The following is a 20,393-nucleotide window of genomic DNA, read 5'->3' as shown; positions in this document are numbered from 1 at the left end:
GTAATATCGATATGAAATATATCGATGTTAGTAATATCTATGTCACTAATATCGATATGTATAATATTGCTATGTATTTTAATATGTATTTAATATGTATGTGTTAATTATTTTTTGTTAAGTGTTCAACTGGTTTTAAAATATATGTATACAATTTTTATATTTTAATAATGTTTTTTTTAAGTTAATTTTGTGTTTTAGTACTGTAGCGGGTTGTGGGTTTATAGGGGAATAGGGTGGGAAGTAATTTAATTGTAATTAAGTAATATTTTTATTTATTTATTGGTATTGATAATTATATTTTTGTTAATTAAGTATTAATTGGTAATTTTTATTAATTGGTAATTAGTTTTTATTAATTGATTAATTGATAATTATGTTAACTGTATTATTTTATTATTTGAGTGTTTCGTGCGTTTATAGGGGAATAGTGTTGGAAGTAATTGAAATCTAAATAAGTAATTATTAAATTTGTTGCTGGCTATTGATAATTAATTAATTGGAGATTAATTATTAATTGGTAAATATTGTAAATTATAATATTTTGGTTATGAAAATTGGGTTATTGTTGATTAATAATCCATTGGTAATTAGATATGTTTTAATATTATTTATTGATATTTCTAATTAATATATTAATAAGTAATTATTAATTGGTAATTAAAGTATAATAATCATTATTTTGAGTATAAAAAATATGCAATTGTTTAATATTTTTTAATTGGTAATTAAAGTTTGATAATTATTTTTTGGTATAAAAAATTTAATTGTTTAATATTTTTTAATTGGTAATTAATATTCATTAATTATTATGTATTGGTATTTATTAATTTATTGCTAATTAATTATTTATTGGTAGTCATGTTTTTAATAAATATCTATTGGTATTTGTAAGTAATTTTGAGTTATTTAATAATTACATTATTAATTATTTTAAAGAATTATTGTATTTATAAGTATGTTATTTTTAACTTCTAAGCTATCCAACACTTTCCCTACTTTTGCACTCTCTGGAGTTAGAATAGTAATTTTTACCCCTACGCAATCCAACACTTTCCCTACTGTTGCACTCTCTGGAGTTGGAGTAGTAATTTTTACCCCTACGCTATCCAACACTTTCCCTACTGTTGCACTCTCTGGAGTTGGAATAGTAATTTTTACCCCTACGCTATCCAACACTTTCCCTACTGTTGCACTGTATGGAGTGGGAATTGTAATTTTTACCCCTACGCCATCCAACATTTTCCCTACGGTTGCACTGTGTGGAGTGGGAATACTAATTTTTACCCCTACGCCATCCGGCACTTTCCCTACTATTGCACTCTTTGGAGTTGGAATAGTTATTTTTACCCCTACGCTATCCAACACTTTCCTTACTGTTGCACTCTCTGGAGTTGGAATAGTAATTTTTACCCCTACGCTATCCAACACTTTCCCTACTGTTGCACTCTCTGGAGTTGGAATACCAATTTTTACCCCTACGCTATCCAACACTTTCCCTACTGTTGCACTCTCTGGAGTTGGAATAGTAATTTTTACCCCTACGCTATCCAACACTTTCCCTACTGTTGCACTCTCTGGAGTTGGAATAGTAATTTTTACCCCTACGCTATCCAACACTTTCCCTACTGTTGCACTGTTTGGAGTGGGAATAGTAATTTTTATCCCTACGCAATCCAACACTTTCTCTACTGTTGCACTCCCTGGAGTTGGAATAGTAATTTTTACCCTTACGTTATCCAACACTTTCCCTACTGTTGCACTGTATGGAGTGGGAATTGTAATTTTTACCCCCTACGCCATCCAACATTTTCCCTACGGTTGCACTGTCTGGAGTGGGAATACTAATTTTTACCCCTACGCCATCCAACACTTTCCCTACTGTTGCACTCTTTGGAGTTGGAATAGTTATTTTTACCCCTACGCTATCCAACAGTTTCCTTACTGTTGCACTCCCTGGAGTCGGAATAATAATTTATACCTCTACGTTATCCAACACTTTCCCTACTGTTACACTATATGGAGTGGATATAGTAATTTGTAGCCCTCCGCTATACACAAAAATTTTTGCTGTTGTTTTTTGGAGCTGGAGTAGTAGTTTTATTGTCTCTGCTATTTAATATTTTATTTATTATTATGGCTAATGTAGTATATAATTAATTTTAACAATATTTAAATTAAATGTAATTTTTTAATGTGTTATATATAATTATTTAATTTTTATTTATGTTATTGTTTTATGTGTGTAATGTTTTTGCAATTTTTAATATTTGTAAATAATTTATTATTTATTAAAATAATTATAAAAACATTATTAAGTATATATATATATAATATTATATGTATATGTTTAATAATTGTTTTATTAAATTATATTGATTAATTATAATTTTTTAACATTATGAAATATATTTAATTATGTTTATTTTATTTATAAGTATTATTAGGTTTATTTTACATATTTTTTGTAGCCAAAAAAAACCGATATTTTTAAAAACGATATTTTTGACAGCGATATTTTATTTTCGATATTTTTGTACTTACCATGTTGTAGATAGGATGTCGATATTCTTGACATCGATATTTTTGTTGCGATATTTTTGTACGTCGAATTTCTGACTTTCGAAATTTTGTCAGAGATCCCTCGGGTAGGTATAGAAGAATAATATCTTTATCTAACAGTTTAACTCGAAATACGTACTCACTAGAACGTGACACTGATTGAGTTCAAGGCCAGGGCCTACGCGACCCATTGCGCACCAGATACCTGTCGGGGAAAGGGGACACAGCACGCAGCTTCTCGAAGAAGCAGAGATGATGACAGGCGGACTTTCAGCGACCTCAAGTCTGGGCTGCAGAGGTCCATAGCGTGCACCCACAATGATTTGGGCACTTGGGGACAGGCGGGCTCTCAGCGGCAGCAGCACACGGGTGGTGCAGCTCCGTGGTGGACTCACAGCGGCAGCAGCTCTCTCTTAGCTCTCTCTTAGCTGCGGCGGCCACCGAGACGATAGCAACAATCCTCGACAAGGATGAACAAGGTGCGGGCACACAGCGGCAGCAGCTCTCTCTTAGCTACGGTGGCCCACAGGACAAATCCCAATGATACAAAGTTGACAAGGGTGCAGGCACTCAGTGGCACCAGCTCTCTCTTAGCTCCCGCAGCCCACAGGACAAATCGCGATGGTGCAAAGTGGCAAAGGGTGCGGCACTCAGCAGCAGCTCTCTCTTAGCTGCAGCGGCCCACTGGACGAACCAAGATGATGCAAACGTTGGCATGGGCGCGGTCGGCAGCTCTCTCTTAGCTGCGGTGGCCCACCGGACAAAGGATGATCTCGACCAGGCTGGCACAACAGGGGGCACTCAACGCCTACAGCTCTCTCTTAACTGCAGCGGTCCACACAGATTCAGCGGCAGGTTCAAATGTTCAGATTCAGGCGGGCTCTCAGAGGAGGCATCGCTCTTTTAGCTGCAGCTGCCCACACGGATCCAGCAAAATGTTCAAGGGTTCAGATTCAGACGGGCTGTCTGCGACGGGAGCTCTCTCTTAGCTGCAGCGGCCCACACGGATCCAGCGAAAGGTTCAAGGGTTCAGATTCAGATTCAGGCAGGCTCTCAGCGGCGGTAGCTCTATCTTAGCTGCAGCGGCCCACACAGATCCAGCGAAAGTTTCAAAGGTGCCCAGTCCGCGGTCCTCACAGTAGAACTAGAGGCTCCGGATTACTCGATGGAGGCCTCGCCTGCAAGCAGAATTCCTCGCACAGTAATTCCGACGGCTGACAGGATGAAGTCTAATGTCCCTGAGACTTCTGCAGGAGGCGCTCTTGAGTCAGGCCCTTGGGTAGTTTCTTTGGCAAGCTTGGTGAAAGTTTCAAAGTCCTTTCGTCTTCACATCCAGAAGGAACACACTTGGACAAAGTTCCAGCGCAGCATTTTATACCTAAAAGTTCTCTAAGGTCGCAAATCACTGACTCCAGTCAGAACCAGTTCGGTGGGGTCGGGGAGCACTTGGTTTATGAGGCGACATCCTGCCCTTTCAGAATGAGAGGGACTGCTATCAGACGCCCAGTGGGAGGTGGAGCCATCATTCACCTTGCTAGGCATGGCCCTGCTCGGATCAAAGAGTCACCCCTCCCCATGCTCTGAATACCGATCTCTCTCTCCAGCCAGGTCTGACCCAGCTGGCTCTGATGCTCCAAAACCAGACGGCCAATTCACATACTCGCAAAGCCTACAGTAAAGCTTAGGCAAGAAACTACCGCGTTTTCAGAAGAGGAATTTCTAAACTTGGGATATATAAACGGTCCCTAATAAAAGGTGTCTCTCAATGTCCTGAGCACAAACATATCAAATTCGAAGTTCCCAATTCCCATCAGGTTCCTGGAGCCAGATAGGATGATAGAAAGTAATCCTCAACCGGCCCAGTCTGGCCTATGAGAACGGATCGTGTCGCAGTAGCAACAGTGAAATGGAGGGTAACTCGCTATTGGACATGCTACACAGATCCAGGCATTATGGTTATCCTAAGTCATACAGTCATATTTACACGGGAGCATTCGCGCTGTGGCACTGATTAGCAGTGGCACGGCGCCCAGAGCATCTAAATCCGGCCAACATAACAAAATAGGAAGAGGAGAGGGGAAGGAAGACCCACGCCAATGATGCCAAGTCTAACAGTCATTGAGGGAGAAACATGCACGTTATGTGAGTGTGAGGTTAGCAGGTCGTGAAGAATTTCCTCGGATCCCTGCGATGATAAACTTGCCTCGGCGACTTTTATTAAGGCGTGTTCGTCATTTTCTGGGGTGACGTCCAGAGGTGGGCTATGTCCTAGTCCACTGAATCCATCGTGGACCATGACCTGTACGCGTATTTGAGCCAGGTCTGATATCGGGCTTGTCTGGATGGTATCCGACATTTCTTTGTGGCTGTTTAATCTCACTTTTCGTGTAGCAGTATTTTTGAAATAGACCCTCAAAGTCGCCCTTTTTGCTGTGGTTACTGTGGGTACAGTTACTCCTTGTTTTTGATTGTGAGAATTAAAACTGAACTGAACACTGAAAACCTTTCTGTTCTGATCACTGGTAATTCGCTCTCCCGTCCCGTCTTTCTTTTCCTCCTCGGTCTTCTGCTAGGCTCAGCGCCGAGATGCCCCAAGGTGGGTCGTGCGCTTTAGAAATTTCCCTAACATAACATAACATAACATTACATAACGGTGATGATGACACCCCCTTATTTGCACAGCAGATGTGCTGCGGGGGTCATGGACTGCTCTAAGGGTTGCTTCCCACATCCCAGTGATGCGCTAGGTTGAGTTGAGTCTGGCTGTGATGAGGCTGCCGCCGTATCCATGGTTTCAAGGGTGGGCTCCATCCTAAGTTTTTTTATAGTTTATAGCTGGTTCCTTCCTGACTCTCCCTGACGTCATCGCGGGTTAGTGTGATTCTGCTAATAGCCGTTATTAGCTGGATGCACCTTTGATGGTGTGAGCTGCTGGCGGTGAGGGTTACTGCCGGATTGAGCCCCAGAACCTCCGAGCTGAGGACGGTAGGGATGAGGGAGGTTAGGCAGAACGGGGGAGAGTAATGGCAGCAACAGTGGCAGCAATGTCGAAGCCCAGGCCAAGTGGGGCTCTACAGGTGGACGCAGGACGCTCCCGGTGCTACCTGGGCCACCTCTGCCTGGGACACACTCTCAGCGGCCGCCGTCTGACAGCGGCCACACTCGCGGGTTGAATCAACTGCGGGCTCGGTGGGGTGCCGCGGGCTTGGTGCAAGGTTGGCAAGCAAGAAAAGATATGGGGCGAGCGAGCGTGGCGCCAAGCCAGAGCTCCCACGGCTCAGCAAATCCTACAGCGCCAACTCCTGCGGCTCCTCCTCGAGTCGTGCTACGTCAGCTTTAGGTCTCTACTGAGTTATTTGAGAAGTATGCTTTGAGCCTGATCTTTCTGAAAAACGTCAATGTTTCTGTTTTCAATCGTACATAGTCTGTATGCTTTGAAGTGACAAACCCCAGAGAAGAATCCTCAAACCAAAACACACAGACTGAGGTCTTTTTTAGCCAGAGGCCAACAGAAAAGCAGTGAATGACGCAAAAATCAGTAATGGGAAATGCCTGTGAGACACCAAATTTACAACAAGCATTGGCAATGCACTAGGTCTCGCATTGCAGAAAGTTTGAGCTATTGGTGTTGCATTATTATTTGCAACACCAATAGCTCATACTTTCACTTTCTGTAATGCAAGACCTATTGCATTGCAAATGCTTGTTATAATCTACCAATGTGTGTAAAATCAGAGGGGAGCCTCAATGAAGCTTCCTTATTTGCAGGCCTGTCAATAGTTTACGAGGAGCTTGGGTAAAAAAAAAATGAATGCAGGCTCTGCGTAGTTCTTCTTCAGTTTATTCCCGGTGCCCTGAGTACTTGTTTGAAAGTTTAAAAAAATGTATCATCCAGTAAACAGAGCACCTCCAGCACCTGGTGCTTCTAGTGGTCTGCACATGTTTAGCTGCCTCATCATTAATGGACAGGAAGGCTTTAAAAAAAAATCTATAAATTAATTCTGCCGTAAGGGGAGTGGGCCCTAAAAAGGGGGAGTGGGGGCTGTGGCGTAATGCCTCTTCTGCCCTCGCCTTATTACGGTCCTGCATATGGTTTTGAAGGGTGTTAAGGCGTGCACTGGGAGGCCTCGAGTGCCACATTGAACCCTGCACACTGTAAACATGAGCTGTGTAGAAGTGCCTTTGAGAAGCCATCCTTAATTTACTGCTGCGAGCCCAGAGAGATCCGGTGCAGCGCAGAAGGTAAAATGCACCGCAAACTTTAGGAATGCATTTACTTTGATGAGCTTCTTTAAGTGTTGCGGGGATTCTGATCATGCACAGAACAATGCGCAGGAAACCAGGACCTCGGTGTATTGTGGTGTACCAAAAACCCACCTCAGTGCCCAGAACCCCTATCCGACTAGCATCAGTGTCTCATTCGTTCTCCGTGCTACAGCGAAGCTACCAATGATTAGACAACCCAGAACAAGCGACTTAGTTAACTCTCAGGGATAGTGGGAATCAAGACCTCTTTCATTTTTATTCTCATAGAAGTCCACAACGTGAGTAATCGGAGACACTGTATACTTTAAAATGTTTAACTACGGGCTCTAAGATGCAGTATCTGTGCCAACATAAGTAAAAAGATGCAGAAAATCAATATAACCAGCATTGTTACAGTTCCATAAAATACAAAGGGAGAAATCATGTTATAATGATAGTGGAACCAGGTCTGTAGTGCCTTGTGCACCACCCTCCCTTGCTAGGAGCTAGGTATTATAATAATAGAAGATCTCTAGGAGCCCCATACCTCCAAGATCAGGGGAAGTGAATCACATCCCAGATCAGCACAGCTCTTTGTCGATGGAAAGGTGTCTTCCAAGTGCTCGTGTCATGCATGCAATGCAATATTAAAAGCACCGCAGTTCAGAAGTGAGCAGCTGTGTGCTTGCTGTCTCTAACACGGGCCGATCAACCTGCATCGACAGCATACATTGTTATTTAACCTTGAACTCTTTGTGCAGACTTGAGGTCGAAGTGCGAGTCTTGAGATGGGAAAAACAGGCCGTTCTCTTGTGAAGGAAATCAAGCAGTTCCTCTTTAGAAAAACAGAGACCTGTAGTGGCGTCTGAGCAACTAACTTATGCTAACCTATCAATGTGTGCAGGCAGAACCGTATCCTCACTACACAAGACTGTGCTTGCATGCAGTGCAGCTGCCATAAACCAGGGGAGGAGCAGTCCTCACACCCTTTGTACCGCTGCCCAAGCAGGCAGTATCCTGTGAGCTTCATCAAGGCTGTGCTCACATGCAGTGCAGCGGCCATAAACCAGGGGAGGAGCAGTCCTTACACCCTTTGTACTGCTGCCCAAGCAGGCAGTATCCTGTGAGCTTCATCAAGACTGTGCTCGCATGCAGTGCAGCGGCCATAAACCAGGGGAGGAGCAGTCCTCACACCCTTTGTACTGCTGCCCAAGCAGGCAGTATCCTGCGAGCTTCATCAAGACTGTGCTCGCATGCAGTGCAGCGGCCATAAACCAGGAGGGGAGGAGCAGTCCTCACACCCTTTGTACCGCTGCCCAAGCAGGCAGTATCCTGTGAGCTTCATCAAGGCTGTGCTCGCATGCAGTGCAGCGGCCATAAACCAGGGGAGGAGCAGTCCTCACACCCTTTGTGCTGCTGCCCAAGCAGGCAGTATCCTGTGAGCTTCATCAAGGCTGTGCTCGCATGCAGTGCAGCGGCCATAAACCAGGGGAGGAGCAGTCCTCACACCCTTTGTGCTGCTGCCCAAGCAGGCAGTATCCTGTGAGCTTAATGGGGAGCACCTACCAGTCAGGGTGCTTCACTAATGCCTTTCCTAACAAGGTTCCTCCGGCATAGGTACATGGATTAGAGGTGCAGGGGGCTGTGCCAGGTCTCTGCGATGCTCACATTCTGCGGTGGTGGGTTTTACAAATGTTGGCAATTGCAATAACAATTCACAGTTAAAATAATTCAACTAGAAACGTATTTCAGAGTGCAGATCATAGTGTTAAAAACAATTATGTAGTAAACAATTTCCATAATTAAGATCCTTGTGATAACAACCAATATAAAACAGGGCCGTATAATAAAAATAATAGCTTAGACATCAAAATTGTTGCCGGAAGATCAGTGCTTAATATAAGCTAGTGTTTGCTGGTGGTCCGTGCCATGAAGTTATTCTTGACACCGGCTCTTGTGAAATCACATGGTGGCGTTCTTTGTTTATTTTTGATGTGAACTCATCAACAGATTGTTTCATAATTCAATATATGTTAAAAATAATAATACCAGTCGCCGAGGCAATTTTTACAGCTTTGTGTGGCTGGGTGGAAGCAGAGGACGATGTGTTGCAGCGGCTTTGCTGACAGGCAGGCATGGCAAATCAAATGACATGCTGGGATATGATCTTGCTGGCATCGGAGCCTGACCCAGGCGGGTGGCTATTCTGAAGGACTGATCATTGGGGGATATCCCCTGGGGCTTCCCGGGGATGGGCGCACAGGGATGGGGTCAATGTACAGGCTGCGGCCGTCTGCCTCGACTTCTTCTGACAGTCTGAGCCTGAGTGGGAGATATTTGCTCCTCCCCTTTCGTCTTTAAAAACAATTACAATGGGGTGCAGTGACAAGGGCACCAAGATACATACTGTACACAATCTGGTCAGTGACACCTCACAGTAAAGTGCCCAGTTTACCGTGACCACAGTGCACCCAAACCACCACACATAAAGGGCCAATTAGACTCGCACAAAGAAATGTACGAGTGTGACTCAGACACATTAACGATTCCCAATTAGACGCCATTGACCTGCCTCATCAATATTCGTGAGGCAGGTAGCAATTTGCGACCCATTAGGAATGAGCAATAACAAAGAGATTCTGGCCTGCTGGGGTCTGCAGACCACCATGTCTGGGTTTTCTTATAAATATAGCATCTTTTTTGTCTTTTTTTTAAAGCAGCCTGTTTTCCTTAACCCTTTCGTCGTGGGGATAATTCTCCCATGGTGCGGGGGGCGCGCGGCGCCACGGTGCTCGTGACCAGCCCAGCTCGTCATGAGGCACAGTGGAGCTGTGCTCGTGACGAGCTGGGCTCGTCACGACTCCGCCCACTGATTGATTCTCCCGCACAGGCGGGGAATCAATTGCGCGTGGGCGGAGCACAGCCGTTATGACGAGCCCAGCTCGTCATGAGCACAGCTCCACTGTGCCTCATGACGAGCTGGCCTCGTCATAAGCATGCAAGGGCTTAAAGGACCACGGAACGTGTTTCAAAAAGACAAATGTAACGTTCACTTCTAGAAACGGTCCTATATGTGCTCCCTTAATGTCGAAAAGGTGCATGATTGAGTGACGCATCGGAACTGGCAAATGTCTCGGAATATTGTCTTCATTTTGTATATTAACAAACTTCAAAGAAGAGCAATTGAAAAACGATATTATATAATGTCATTTTTTTACAATCTGGAATTTCCAAAATTCCCTGGGGAGGGAGGATTGCGCTTCAGAAGTGATGGCTTAATATTAGCTTGCGTGGTGGTTTATTTTTGTTGTTGTTAAACATTCCTTATATTTGAAAATCAGAAATACTAACAGCAATCAACAAGTCGCAGATTTCAATAAATCAACGTTCCCTGTGCCGGGGGAAAAAACAGCACCAATCTCGGTTTACAAACAAAGGAATAGAAACAGGCATTTCTCTACGAGATTGATTTGTTGTAAACAAAAACTAGTGCCCATGTCAATTGACGTGGCTAGAATTTTCCTTAGTTTTGGCATTATGTGCTATATCAAGATTGATTATAGAGGATAAGAGGAAAAGTTGGAAAACAACTGCAAACATGGGCAGGAAAAACAAATAGAAAAATATCAAAGAACACTTTAGACGCTGTAAACTACTCAAGTACATGCCCTGCTTCATAACAGTGGCAAACGCGAAGTTCAGAAACAGACAGATGAATGAATGATTAATGAAAACCATCTCTGCACGCAAGCCTGTGACTACGGCATAGATGGGGAAAGAAATGTAGTGCTGTGCAACGGGTACACGCTTTACTTAGGGAAGACTTCAAGTCCTTTCTACTTGCAGCGGCTTTGAAAAAGTAACCTCTGCAGAGCACCAAGCAGGCCGCTGCTTCCCTGTGGGAATGGAAGTGAAAAGAAACCAGCTTTGAACCTGGGAGAGCCCCATGACTGATTGGAAGGGAGGGGGAGGGAGGGACAGCAGAGAGAGCGGGGTGGAGGAGCGCGGGAAGAGACACCAGAGGGGAAGCAAATCCAGCGCGTGCTCGTGAAAGGGCACCGCGCTGATAGAAAAGCCTGCCCGCCAGAAGATACATACAATACAAAGAACCTACAGAGGACAGTGCCCCAGCTCTGAAGCGTCCGTCTGGCTCCACTGCTCTGCTGTGAGGCAGGTCAGCCTGGAGCCTGCTGACTGAGGGGGAGGGGGAGGGGGAGGGGGAGCAGAGAGAGTGGGACGAGGAGCCAGGAAATAAACAACAAGGAAAATGAAACCAGCTCCTGAAAGGGGCTCAGTGCTCATAGATAATGTCGACAATTATTAACAAGCAACGCAGGGGAGGCAGGGCAGGGGAGGCAGCCGTAACACAACTGTGGTGTTAAGAGGGGTGGGAGGAAGAATGCTATATTTAAATATAAGAAGCTAGGGCACTGAAGCTGAACACAAACAAACAGTAACAGAGCAGGAAACCAAGAAAAAAAAAGAGTCCCCCAGAGAACAGATAAAGAACCATAGCGGAATGAGACAGTGCTAAGTCCCTGCTCCTAGGGAGGAACAAAAGAGCGATAGGAGGGACAAAGAGGCAGGACAGACCACTAGCAAGCAAGGGTTTTTAAAGGACACTGACATAGACAAATCGAAAGCAATTGCAAAAAAGGATGGACTTCATGCACACAAACTGATTACAGCAGGCCTCGAAGAGACAGCTGCGCTGTCTAGCCCGACCTAAAAACTGAAGGAGACTTCAATTGTCAATGTGTCATCGAAAGTTCTAACTAAAGATAAGGAATCAATACTTGAACGAGGACTCAGATATGTCCCTTCAAAGCACACCGGCTATGTATGATTGAAAACAGACGCACTGGAATGTTTCAGAAAGAAAACAGTGTTTTAGAAAAAACAGAGGTTTATATTGAAACGCGGGATAAACCACAAGCGCGTCAATTCTTTTTAAACCAATCATGGCGCAGATAGAAGCCCCTGATTAAGAAGGGTAAAACTGGAGTGTGCAAAAGATGCAATGTTGCACGCCGATAGTGACGAAAGAGAAGCCGTTAAAGGAATCCATTAGTTAACTATGGGGCATATTTACAGGAAAGGGGCGAAGAGTGGCGTTAAGCCAAGAAGGACAATGCCACGCTCGGTCACTTTAAAAATGCAGGGCTGCACCATATTTACAAGAATACGGCGCTGCTCTGCGTTTTCCCCTGCACTGGCATTTTAGCTGCCTAGCGCCAACGCAGACACCCTTGCACCATAGTGCAAGGGGGCCTGCGTTGTAGGGGAAGATTGTGTATGTGCAGGAAGGTGTCCCTTCCTGCACATAAACAATCTGAAATGGCATTTTGAAACTTCTATGTGCTGCTTAATGCAGCGCACATAGGAGTTGCAAAGCAGCATTTTTTTTTATTTGATTGTTTATGTGCAAGAAAGGTCACCTTCCTGCACTTAAACAACCACTGGCCTTTTGCTGTTTCTATGTGCGCTGCGCAATGCAGCACACATAGAAACGGCAAAAACAAGGAGAAATGAAACCTTTCTCCTCGCTGCGCCTGTTTAAGACCTTGTTTTCCCTGGTCTTAATTTTGGTGCTGCCTCATATTTATGGAACGCCCACCACAACACCAATTGCCCTCCCTCCCCTGTCACACTAACTGTGGCGTGAGAGGGTGCCTTATTTACAAGTGGCTTAACGCTGCCTTGTAAATAAGGCGAAGCCCCTTACGCCACCATAACGTGCAAAAAAGTGACTCTGTGGTGGCTATAGGAGCTTGTAAATATGCTCCAATGTTTCACACACTAATGTAATCCAGTAAATGGGTTCTGCAAGTTGGCAGAATAGTCTCAGATTTTTTTAGGGTAGCTGTTTGCCCATCCATGCCTGTGGATTGTTTGCTTGGCAATGACCTCTGGAATGAGGTGGCGCTCAGGTCACACCTGGAGATGTTTGGATTGAGTGTGTTGGTGTGCCTGACCACATGCCCTATGGCTGCCCGGGAAGGTAGTCAGAAGGACCTGGAGCCTGGAAGAATAGCCCAGGTGCCTGCTACAAGGAGGTAGTGCAAGAGGCACAGGAAACCCACTCTGGAGACTCCTGCAGTCTGAGGATTTTGCTGTTGGTGCACATCAGCACTTCCTAATAGCAGTCTCCACTCTTCACCACCTGGGATTATGTATCATTCAGGAAAGCTCAACATCAGTTCTGGTACAAACTCTTCTGGAAAGCCTGTAGTGAGCAAAGCTCTCCTATGAATCGGCTTTCAATAGGGTGCGGCAACTGCAACCTAGCCGTCCAGCAGCTGACGGCCACAGGTCAAACGGGTTATGATAGTAGAGTCACCTGAGATTCAGCCATCAGAACCTAGAGGTTCCTTATTGCTAAACCAGAAAGGGAGCCACATGTTCAGTGGATGGCGTCCCCACCATTATAATGTGGAAATCACAGCCCTCTTGTGATCATATGACAGCTGGTCATCTCCTGCAGCCCTGATGATTGCTTTTAGCTGATGAGTGGTTATAGCCGGTTGTAACTCAGCTGCATGTCCAGCATCTGTTCCACAGTGATCAAGTACGCCTTTCTCTGCCATTTCCTATATCCTGGCATTGATATGGTATCGGTTTGATGGCTGATGGCCTTGCCCTCACTCACAGGAGGGAGGATCTTGATTGGCCAATGGGTTTTTGTTGCTTAAGAGCCCAACCCCCACCACCTACCATGTTCAATTAATTGACAAAGCCCTGACCTCATCATAATCAATATCTCAGTAATAATCCCTGCTACGTAAATAAACCGTTCCTGTACATTATGACTAAGAGTTTGGTGGCTACTTAACATCCCACATTACGGCGACCTAAAAATGATTCATAAAATCACATTAAAATGTTCGCTGTTATTGGATTACTGTCTGTAATAGTCTTGATATTAATAAGTGTCATTTCATTTTCAGTGTTGGATCCTTATAAGGCCCGAGAAGTTTCAGGAGCTGCTTCAGGTACGTGATGCTTCCACGCAGATGATGAATAGGATTTTGAACCCAGGGAAGAGAGTTCTCACTGCGATGGTATTTCAACTTCACAGTGGAGCATAAAATGCTGCAGTGACCTATGGTATGGGTGATTACTATGGATAGGAGGCTTTATTTGTGCATGTTGATGATGCTGATGGATGTGGAGGCTGGGTTTGTGCATGACGATGATGCTGTAGGATGTGGAGGGTGGGTCTGTACATGTTAATGATGTTGAAGGATGTGGAGGCTGGGTTTGTGCATGTCGATGATGCTGAAGGATGTGGAGACTGGGTTTGTGCATGTCAATGATGCTGAAGGATGTGGAGACTGGGTTTGTCCATGACGATGATGCTGTAGGATGTGGAGGCTGAGTTTGTCCATGTCGATGATGCTGATGGATGTGGAGGATGGGTTTGTACATGATGATGCTGATGGATGTGGAGGCTGGGTTTGTACATGTTGATGATGCTGATGGATGTGGAGGCTGGGTTTGTACATGATGATGCTGATGGATGTGGAGGCTGGGTTTGTACATGTTGATGATGCTGATGGATGTGGAGGCTGGGTTTGTACATGTTGATGATGCTGATGGATGTGGAGGCTGGGTTTGTACATGTTGATGATGCTGATGGATGTGGAGGCTGGGTTTGTACATGTCGATGATGCTGAAGGATGTAGAGGTTGGGTTTGTTGATGTTGATGATGCTGATGGATGTGGAGGCTGGGTTTGTACATGTTGATGATGCTGATGGATGTGGAGGATGGGTTTGTACATGTTGATGATGCTGATGGATGTGGAGGATGGGTTTGTACATGTTGATGATGCTGATGGATGTGGAGGCTGGGTTTGTCGATGTTGAAGATGCTGAAGGATGTGAAGCCTGGGTTTGTCCATGTAGATGACGCTGAAGGATGTGAAGGCTGGGTTTGAGCATGATGATGCTGAAGGATGTGAAGGCTGGGTTTGAGCATGTTGATGATGCTGATGGATGTGGAGGCTGGGTTTGAGCATGTTGATGATGCTGATGGATGTGGAGGCTGGGTTTGAGCATGTTGATGATGCTGATGGATGTGGAGGCTGGGTTTGTGCATGTTGATGATGCTGATGGATGTAGAGGTTCGGTTTGTCGATGTTGATGATGCTGATGGATGTGGAGGCTGGGTTTGTGCATGACGATAATGCTGTAGGATGTGGAGGTGGGTTTGTACATGTCAATGATGCTGATGGATGTGGAGGCTGGGTTTGTGCATGTCGATGATGCTGAAGGATGTGGGGACTGGGTTTGTGCATGTCGATGATGCTGAAGGATGTGGAGACTGGGTTTGTCCATGACGATGATGCTGTAGGATGTGGAGGGTGGGTTTGTGTATATCAATGTTGCTGATGGATGTGGAGGCTGGGTTTGTCCATGTCGATGATGCTGATGGATGTGGAGGATGGGTTTGTACATGTTGATGATGCTGATGGATGTGGAGGCTGGGTTTGTGCATGTTGATGATGCTGATGGATGTGGAGGTTGGGTTTGTCCATGTTGATGATGCTGATGGATGTGGAGTCTGGATTTGTCCATGTTGATGATGGTGTAGGATGTGGAGGCTGGGTTTGTGTATATCAATGTTGCTAAAGGATGTGAAGGCTGGGTTTGTGTATGTTGATGATGCTGATTGATGTGGAGGCTGGGTTTGAGCTAACAAAGTCTATACAAACGCTGAATCCTCCAGGTCTGAGGATGCAGTTGGTTGAAATGGCCGTGACGTGGAAATAGTTCTTTAGGGATGTTAAGAATTCAAGTGGGTGCCTTGGGCATTACCAATACAGTATGTTTTATGTTTTTGGATTGGAATAGATACATGTTGACAGGGATGCCTTTGGCAATGAGACTATGTGGAAGGAAGCACAGAGCAGAGATTGACAGGGTTCGATATTCTGAACACCTCTGAACTGTTCAGGAAGGAAATACTATCCAATGTGGGTACGAGCAAATTTTCCCTCTCTGAAGTGAAAAAAGCACGTCTTGTGAAGCACCATCTAACTCGAAACCGCAAAAAAAACATTGTTTCGAAAATAACTGTGTTAAAAAAAATAAAGGTGTTAGGAGAAAAATATGGACACGTTTAAAACCTCACACCCCACTTACACCTGAACACAGCGCCAATTCATGTTGATATACAAAAACCCACATGAAAAAGGAAAAAAATGAAATTATAGAGATATATATGCACTCTTAAAAAAGAAATGGTTATATTCTCCAATACCAACTAATTTAAATTAAAAAAAGGAATTGTAAAAAAAGGAAACAAAAAACATGGTCGGCTAAGCAGGTTCTCTGGTAAGCTCCGTAGGACAAATGTTAGGAAAATACCAGCAATATAACACAAAATATGCATTATTTTTACGATCTAATCTACCTTACATTCTCCATGCAATAAATGCACACTTAATAATATTGAGTAAAAAAAGTTCTTACATGTACGGAACTGCAGCGCCCTTCAGTGATTGACCGTAAACCTTCACTTACCGTAGAAGGAAACAGAAGGAACATGAAGATGTAAAAAATAATGGCTGCAGTTAAAAATGAAAATGACTACTTCACCCGTAGAAATGGATGGGAATTTGAGAGAAAAAAATAATGTAAATATTTAAAATAAATACTTATACAAAGTAAATAATGTTTACAAAATTATAGAACAATGTTTTAAAGTTATATTTTGTATATTAATAACAATAATTTACAAAATACAGTGGTTTATATGATTTTAATAAATCCAAATTTTGAAAATTATATTCTGTCTGTATTCATTTGTTACTTTAAAAAATATATATCAAGCTATTTTAGTGTACATCCATAAAAATAAATAACCACACCCCCAAAAAATAAACAATCTAAAAATAATACACTCAGCACTATTCCCCAAGTAACCTTAATGTTCCACTTCTAGCACTCTGCATGTACAGTTATCAACAAAATTGTAGACAAAAATACAAAATCCTAATAAAGAAATACTCACAACCCCTAAAACAACTGATAACACACCATAAAATAATAAACACCCTACTTTACCCCCTTATTCCCTAGAGCCCCAACATCCCGATCCTAACACTGTGCATGCAGATATAAAACTCATGTAAAATTATAAATAAAAAGTTCAGTATCCTGAAAATTAATACTCTGACTTAAAAAGAAATACATACCCAAATTCCCCAAAACACACCCTATAATTAATACACTTCCTACCCTTATTCCCTATTACCCGATCATCTTGCTGCTAACATTGTGGGTGAACAGTTAACGCCCCATTGCACCTCTATCAAAAATTTGTGAAACAAAAAATCCCTGACTACTCCAATCCTCTACCCATACCTGATATCTAAAAACCCTTATTTACCTCATACCTCACCTATCCCTTAACCCTAAATATCTTGCCCTACCTCTTATCCTACCCAGTCCTGACTCCTAAAATGCCCTTACTAACCCATAAAACCCCTGAAGACCCCTTATAAATACATACCCTACACTGTACCGGAGGTCGAGGGGCAAGAAGGACTACAAGCCCCAGCAGTGCTAGCGGCAGAGGAGGGCCACTGCCAAACTTCCCGTACCAGGCGGTGCTGATAGTCAGCTCCGGTCACCCGCTGCACGGGACGCACACAGGTCGCGCCTGGGCGTGGCCCAGGTGAAGACCGGACAAAGACCGGGCCTGTCCGCGGCTGGCCTAGGCTGGTCTGAGCCTTCCCTCTTGGCCCAATTATTTGGGGCAATTTCCCGTCTTTGCCTCCTGTAAGCGCCACTGTATGCAGCTGGACCTGGTCTGGAAGTAAGTGAACTTTTATGAACCGTCCTGTTGAGGGGAGTCTAATTTGTCAACCATATGATATCCGTGGAGCCCTGTGGTTTCTTTGATACCATGGGTAAACTAAGCCTTTTCTACCCGTGTAGCAGCTTTCTCAACCTAAAAAGACAGCTTTTCACTGTGAGCTGTCATGAGCATAAATGACCACTCACATTGAAAAATCCGACAGCCAGCGTTGATAAATCTCGCCGGGAGGTTGATTTCCCTCGCTAGCCCTCTTCAACTTGACATTGACGAGCGCGAATGAGGAAAAATCTCGCCAGGAGGTGTATTTTCCTCGCTCACGCTTGCCAACTTGATGTTGATGAGCGCGAATGAGGAAAAAAATTCTGCCTCGCGTAACTCTGCGAGCTCCGCATAATGCGGAGTGCGGAAAACCCCACAAACTCTGCAAGCGGACCAGAGTTCACCACCCAATCTTAGGGTAAATGTAAGGCTGGGGGCCCAAAGGCAGTAGCTGATACCAAATGTTCTACCATTGACTCCGTTTTAGTCTAAACTGTTGGCACCATTTCTAAGGAAATTGACTTGGCTAAATGCCGTCTATCCCTGGGTACAATTGGGCCACGTGGACAAGTAGATGACACTAGGGTCCTTGACCCAGTTTTGGACAGGAAAGTGGGGACGGGCATGAATCATGTTAAGTGTGCGGTCCCAGACGGTTATATTTCCCAGGAGTTGCCTTTGGAACCAGTGGTGGTTGCTACTTCCCTGTCTACTACTCCACCGATTTGCTCTCCATTCCCGCCACAATTAGAAAAGGATTTGGTCCTACTGAGCAATGCGTTAACTTAGATCTTATAATTGGAAAGTGTACCTGGGCTAAGCCAGGATGTCTCTATCTCTGTTTTGCAGATCTTCGTAGCGCATACTATCCTCTGGGCAGCATTGCTCTCCCTTGGTTCCCCTTTAGAAATGCAGCTTTCTTGCACGCCTGTATGCAAGCTTATCTTGTAAAACCCGTTAGGGACCTCTGGGAGAAAGCTCATCTCCCTTTACAATGGAGAGAGGCATTCAACAAGGCTGTGTATTGGTCTCTTGTACTTTCACTCTTCATAAAAGGGGTCGACAACTTTTTGCAGGCTATACAAGCTGATGCCCCTTGCTCTGCCGGGTGTCATATATGGATATTATTATATGCTGATGATGCTGTGTTGTTATCTAGGACCCCGGTGGGTCTGCAGAAACTGATGAGTGGTTTGGGGGAGTTCATGGCATCAAAGAATATGGTGATTAACAAAACTAAAACCTTCACAATGCAATGTGGGCGTAAGCTAATAAAATGCAGGCCTTTTTAGGTCGAGCCTGATTCACCTGTTTTATCCCCTTCTGTGGGCTCTGGCAAATCCACCAACTGCCGTTGGTTTTTTCTTGTGCCAATCCACAAAGCTGGCCTTCTATTGGTCCATTCCTGTCAACTGTCCCTCCTCTGGGTGCTTGTTTTAGCGTAGGCGATTTCACACAGGGATTGTTTTGTTGGCCATCCTCCTCCTCGCACAGCGCACAATGGCCCCTCCTCCCCAGGTCTTTCCTCTCCTGCGGGCGCAAGTAAACTCTGTGGCAATAAGGGAGGACACAGAAGATGCCTCCAGTTTCCGAGGGACATATATTATTATGCCTCAGACAAGCAAAGTAGCTTTGACAAAACTCTTCCGGCATCTCCCTATACTGCACGCTTGCGGCGGGGTTTCGAATGTGCACACTGCAAGATTATCAAATGCCGCTGTCTTCGATCATTTTAGCCCGAATGACACGTAATAGGGCGGAGCTCCGCTGTGCTTGCATGACCCGTAATAGAGTGAAGCTCTGCTGTGCTTGCGTGACACGTAATAGAGTGGAGCTCCGCTGCGCTTGCGTGACACGTAATAGAGCGGTGCTCCGCTGTGCTTGCATGACATGTAATAGAGCGGAGCTCTGCTGTGCTTGTGTGACACGTAATAGGGCGGAGCTCCGGTGTGCTTGTTTGACACGTAATAGAGCGGAGCTCCTCTGTGCTCGCGTGACACGTAATAGAGCGGAGCTCCTCTGTGCTCGCGTGACACGCAATAGAGCGGAGCTCCGCTGTGCTCGCGTGACACGCAATAGAGCAGAGCTGTGCTCACGTGACACGCAATAGAGCGGAGCTCCGCTGTGCTCACGTGACATGCAATAGAGCGGAGCTCCACTGTGCTCGCGTGAGACGCAATAGAGAGGAGATCCGCTGTGCTTGTGTGACACGTATTAGAGTGGAACTCTGCTTTGCTTGTGTTACACGTAATAGAGCGGAGCTCCGCTGTGCTTGCAAGCAACAGAAAGTCCTTGGGTACATTTAACCAGTGTACTCGAGCTGGTGCAACAGAATAGCACCAAGCGTGCACGCCACTGTCTGTGTGTTTTATAATGGCTCACGCCACACTCTTAGCTAAAGCTGGCTCTATCCAAGGAATGTGTCAGCCGTCCGCCATTTCCCACAACCCCACCTTTAACCACCTCCCTTCTCCCCTCCTCCCGTTCAGCCTTGATGACTCCCGGCCGCGCTTTGTCATACTCCTCCCCGGTGTGTGTGCTTCCGGTGCCTGCCTCTCTGTCCCTTCAGAACTTAGGGGAGAGGTTGTGGCCTTACGTCCAGAGCTGTTGACTTTGGAGCTGGGCAACCAGGTTCAAGCCTTGGCGTCGGCTCAGCTTCCTGTGATCTGGGCAAATTACCTAATTTCCCTGTGCCTACCAAAAAAAGAATGTGTCCTTGTG

At 44.8% G+C, this 20,393-nt stretch overlaps 1 protein-coding gene across 1 annotated transcript in view; it reads left to right on the top strand.

Annotated features, from left to right (window-relative positions):
* Positions 1-20,393, top strand: part of LOC146822548 (NACHT, LRR and PYD domains-containing protein 3-like) — a 221,077-nt gene that overhangs the window by 84,506 nt on the left and 116,178 nt on the right. Inside the window, exon 3 of the mRNA XM_085613663.1 lies at positions 13,755-13,799. Within this exon, the coding sequence (XP_085469789.1) occupies positions 13,755-13,799 (45 nt within the window). The remainder of the gene's footprint in view (positions 1-13,754; positions 13,800-20,393) is intronic.

Source organism: Triturus cristatus, chromosome 6 (assembly GCF_964204655.1).
Source record: "Triturus cristatus chromosome 6, aTriCri1.1, whole genome shotgun sequence".
Lineage (NCBI taxonomy): Eukaryota > Metazoa > Chordata > Amphibia > Caudata > Salamandridae > Triturus > Triturus cristatus.
This window is presented reverse-complemented; position numbering and strand designations above follow the sequence as displayed.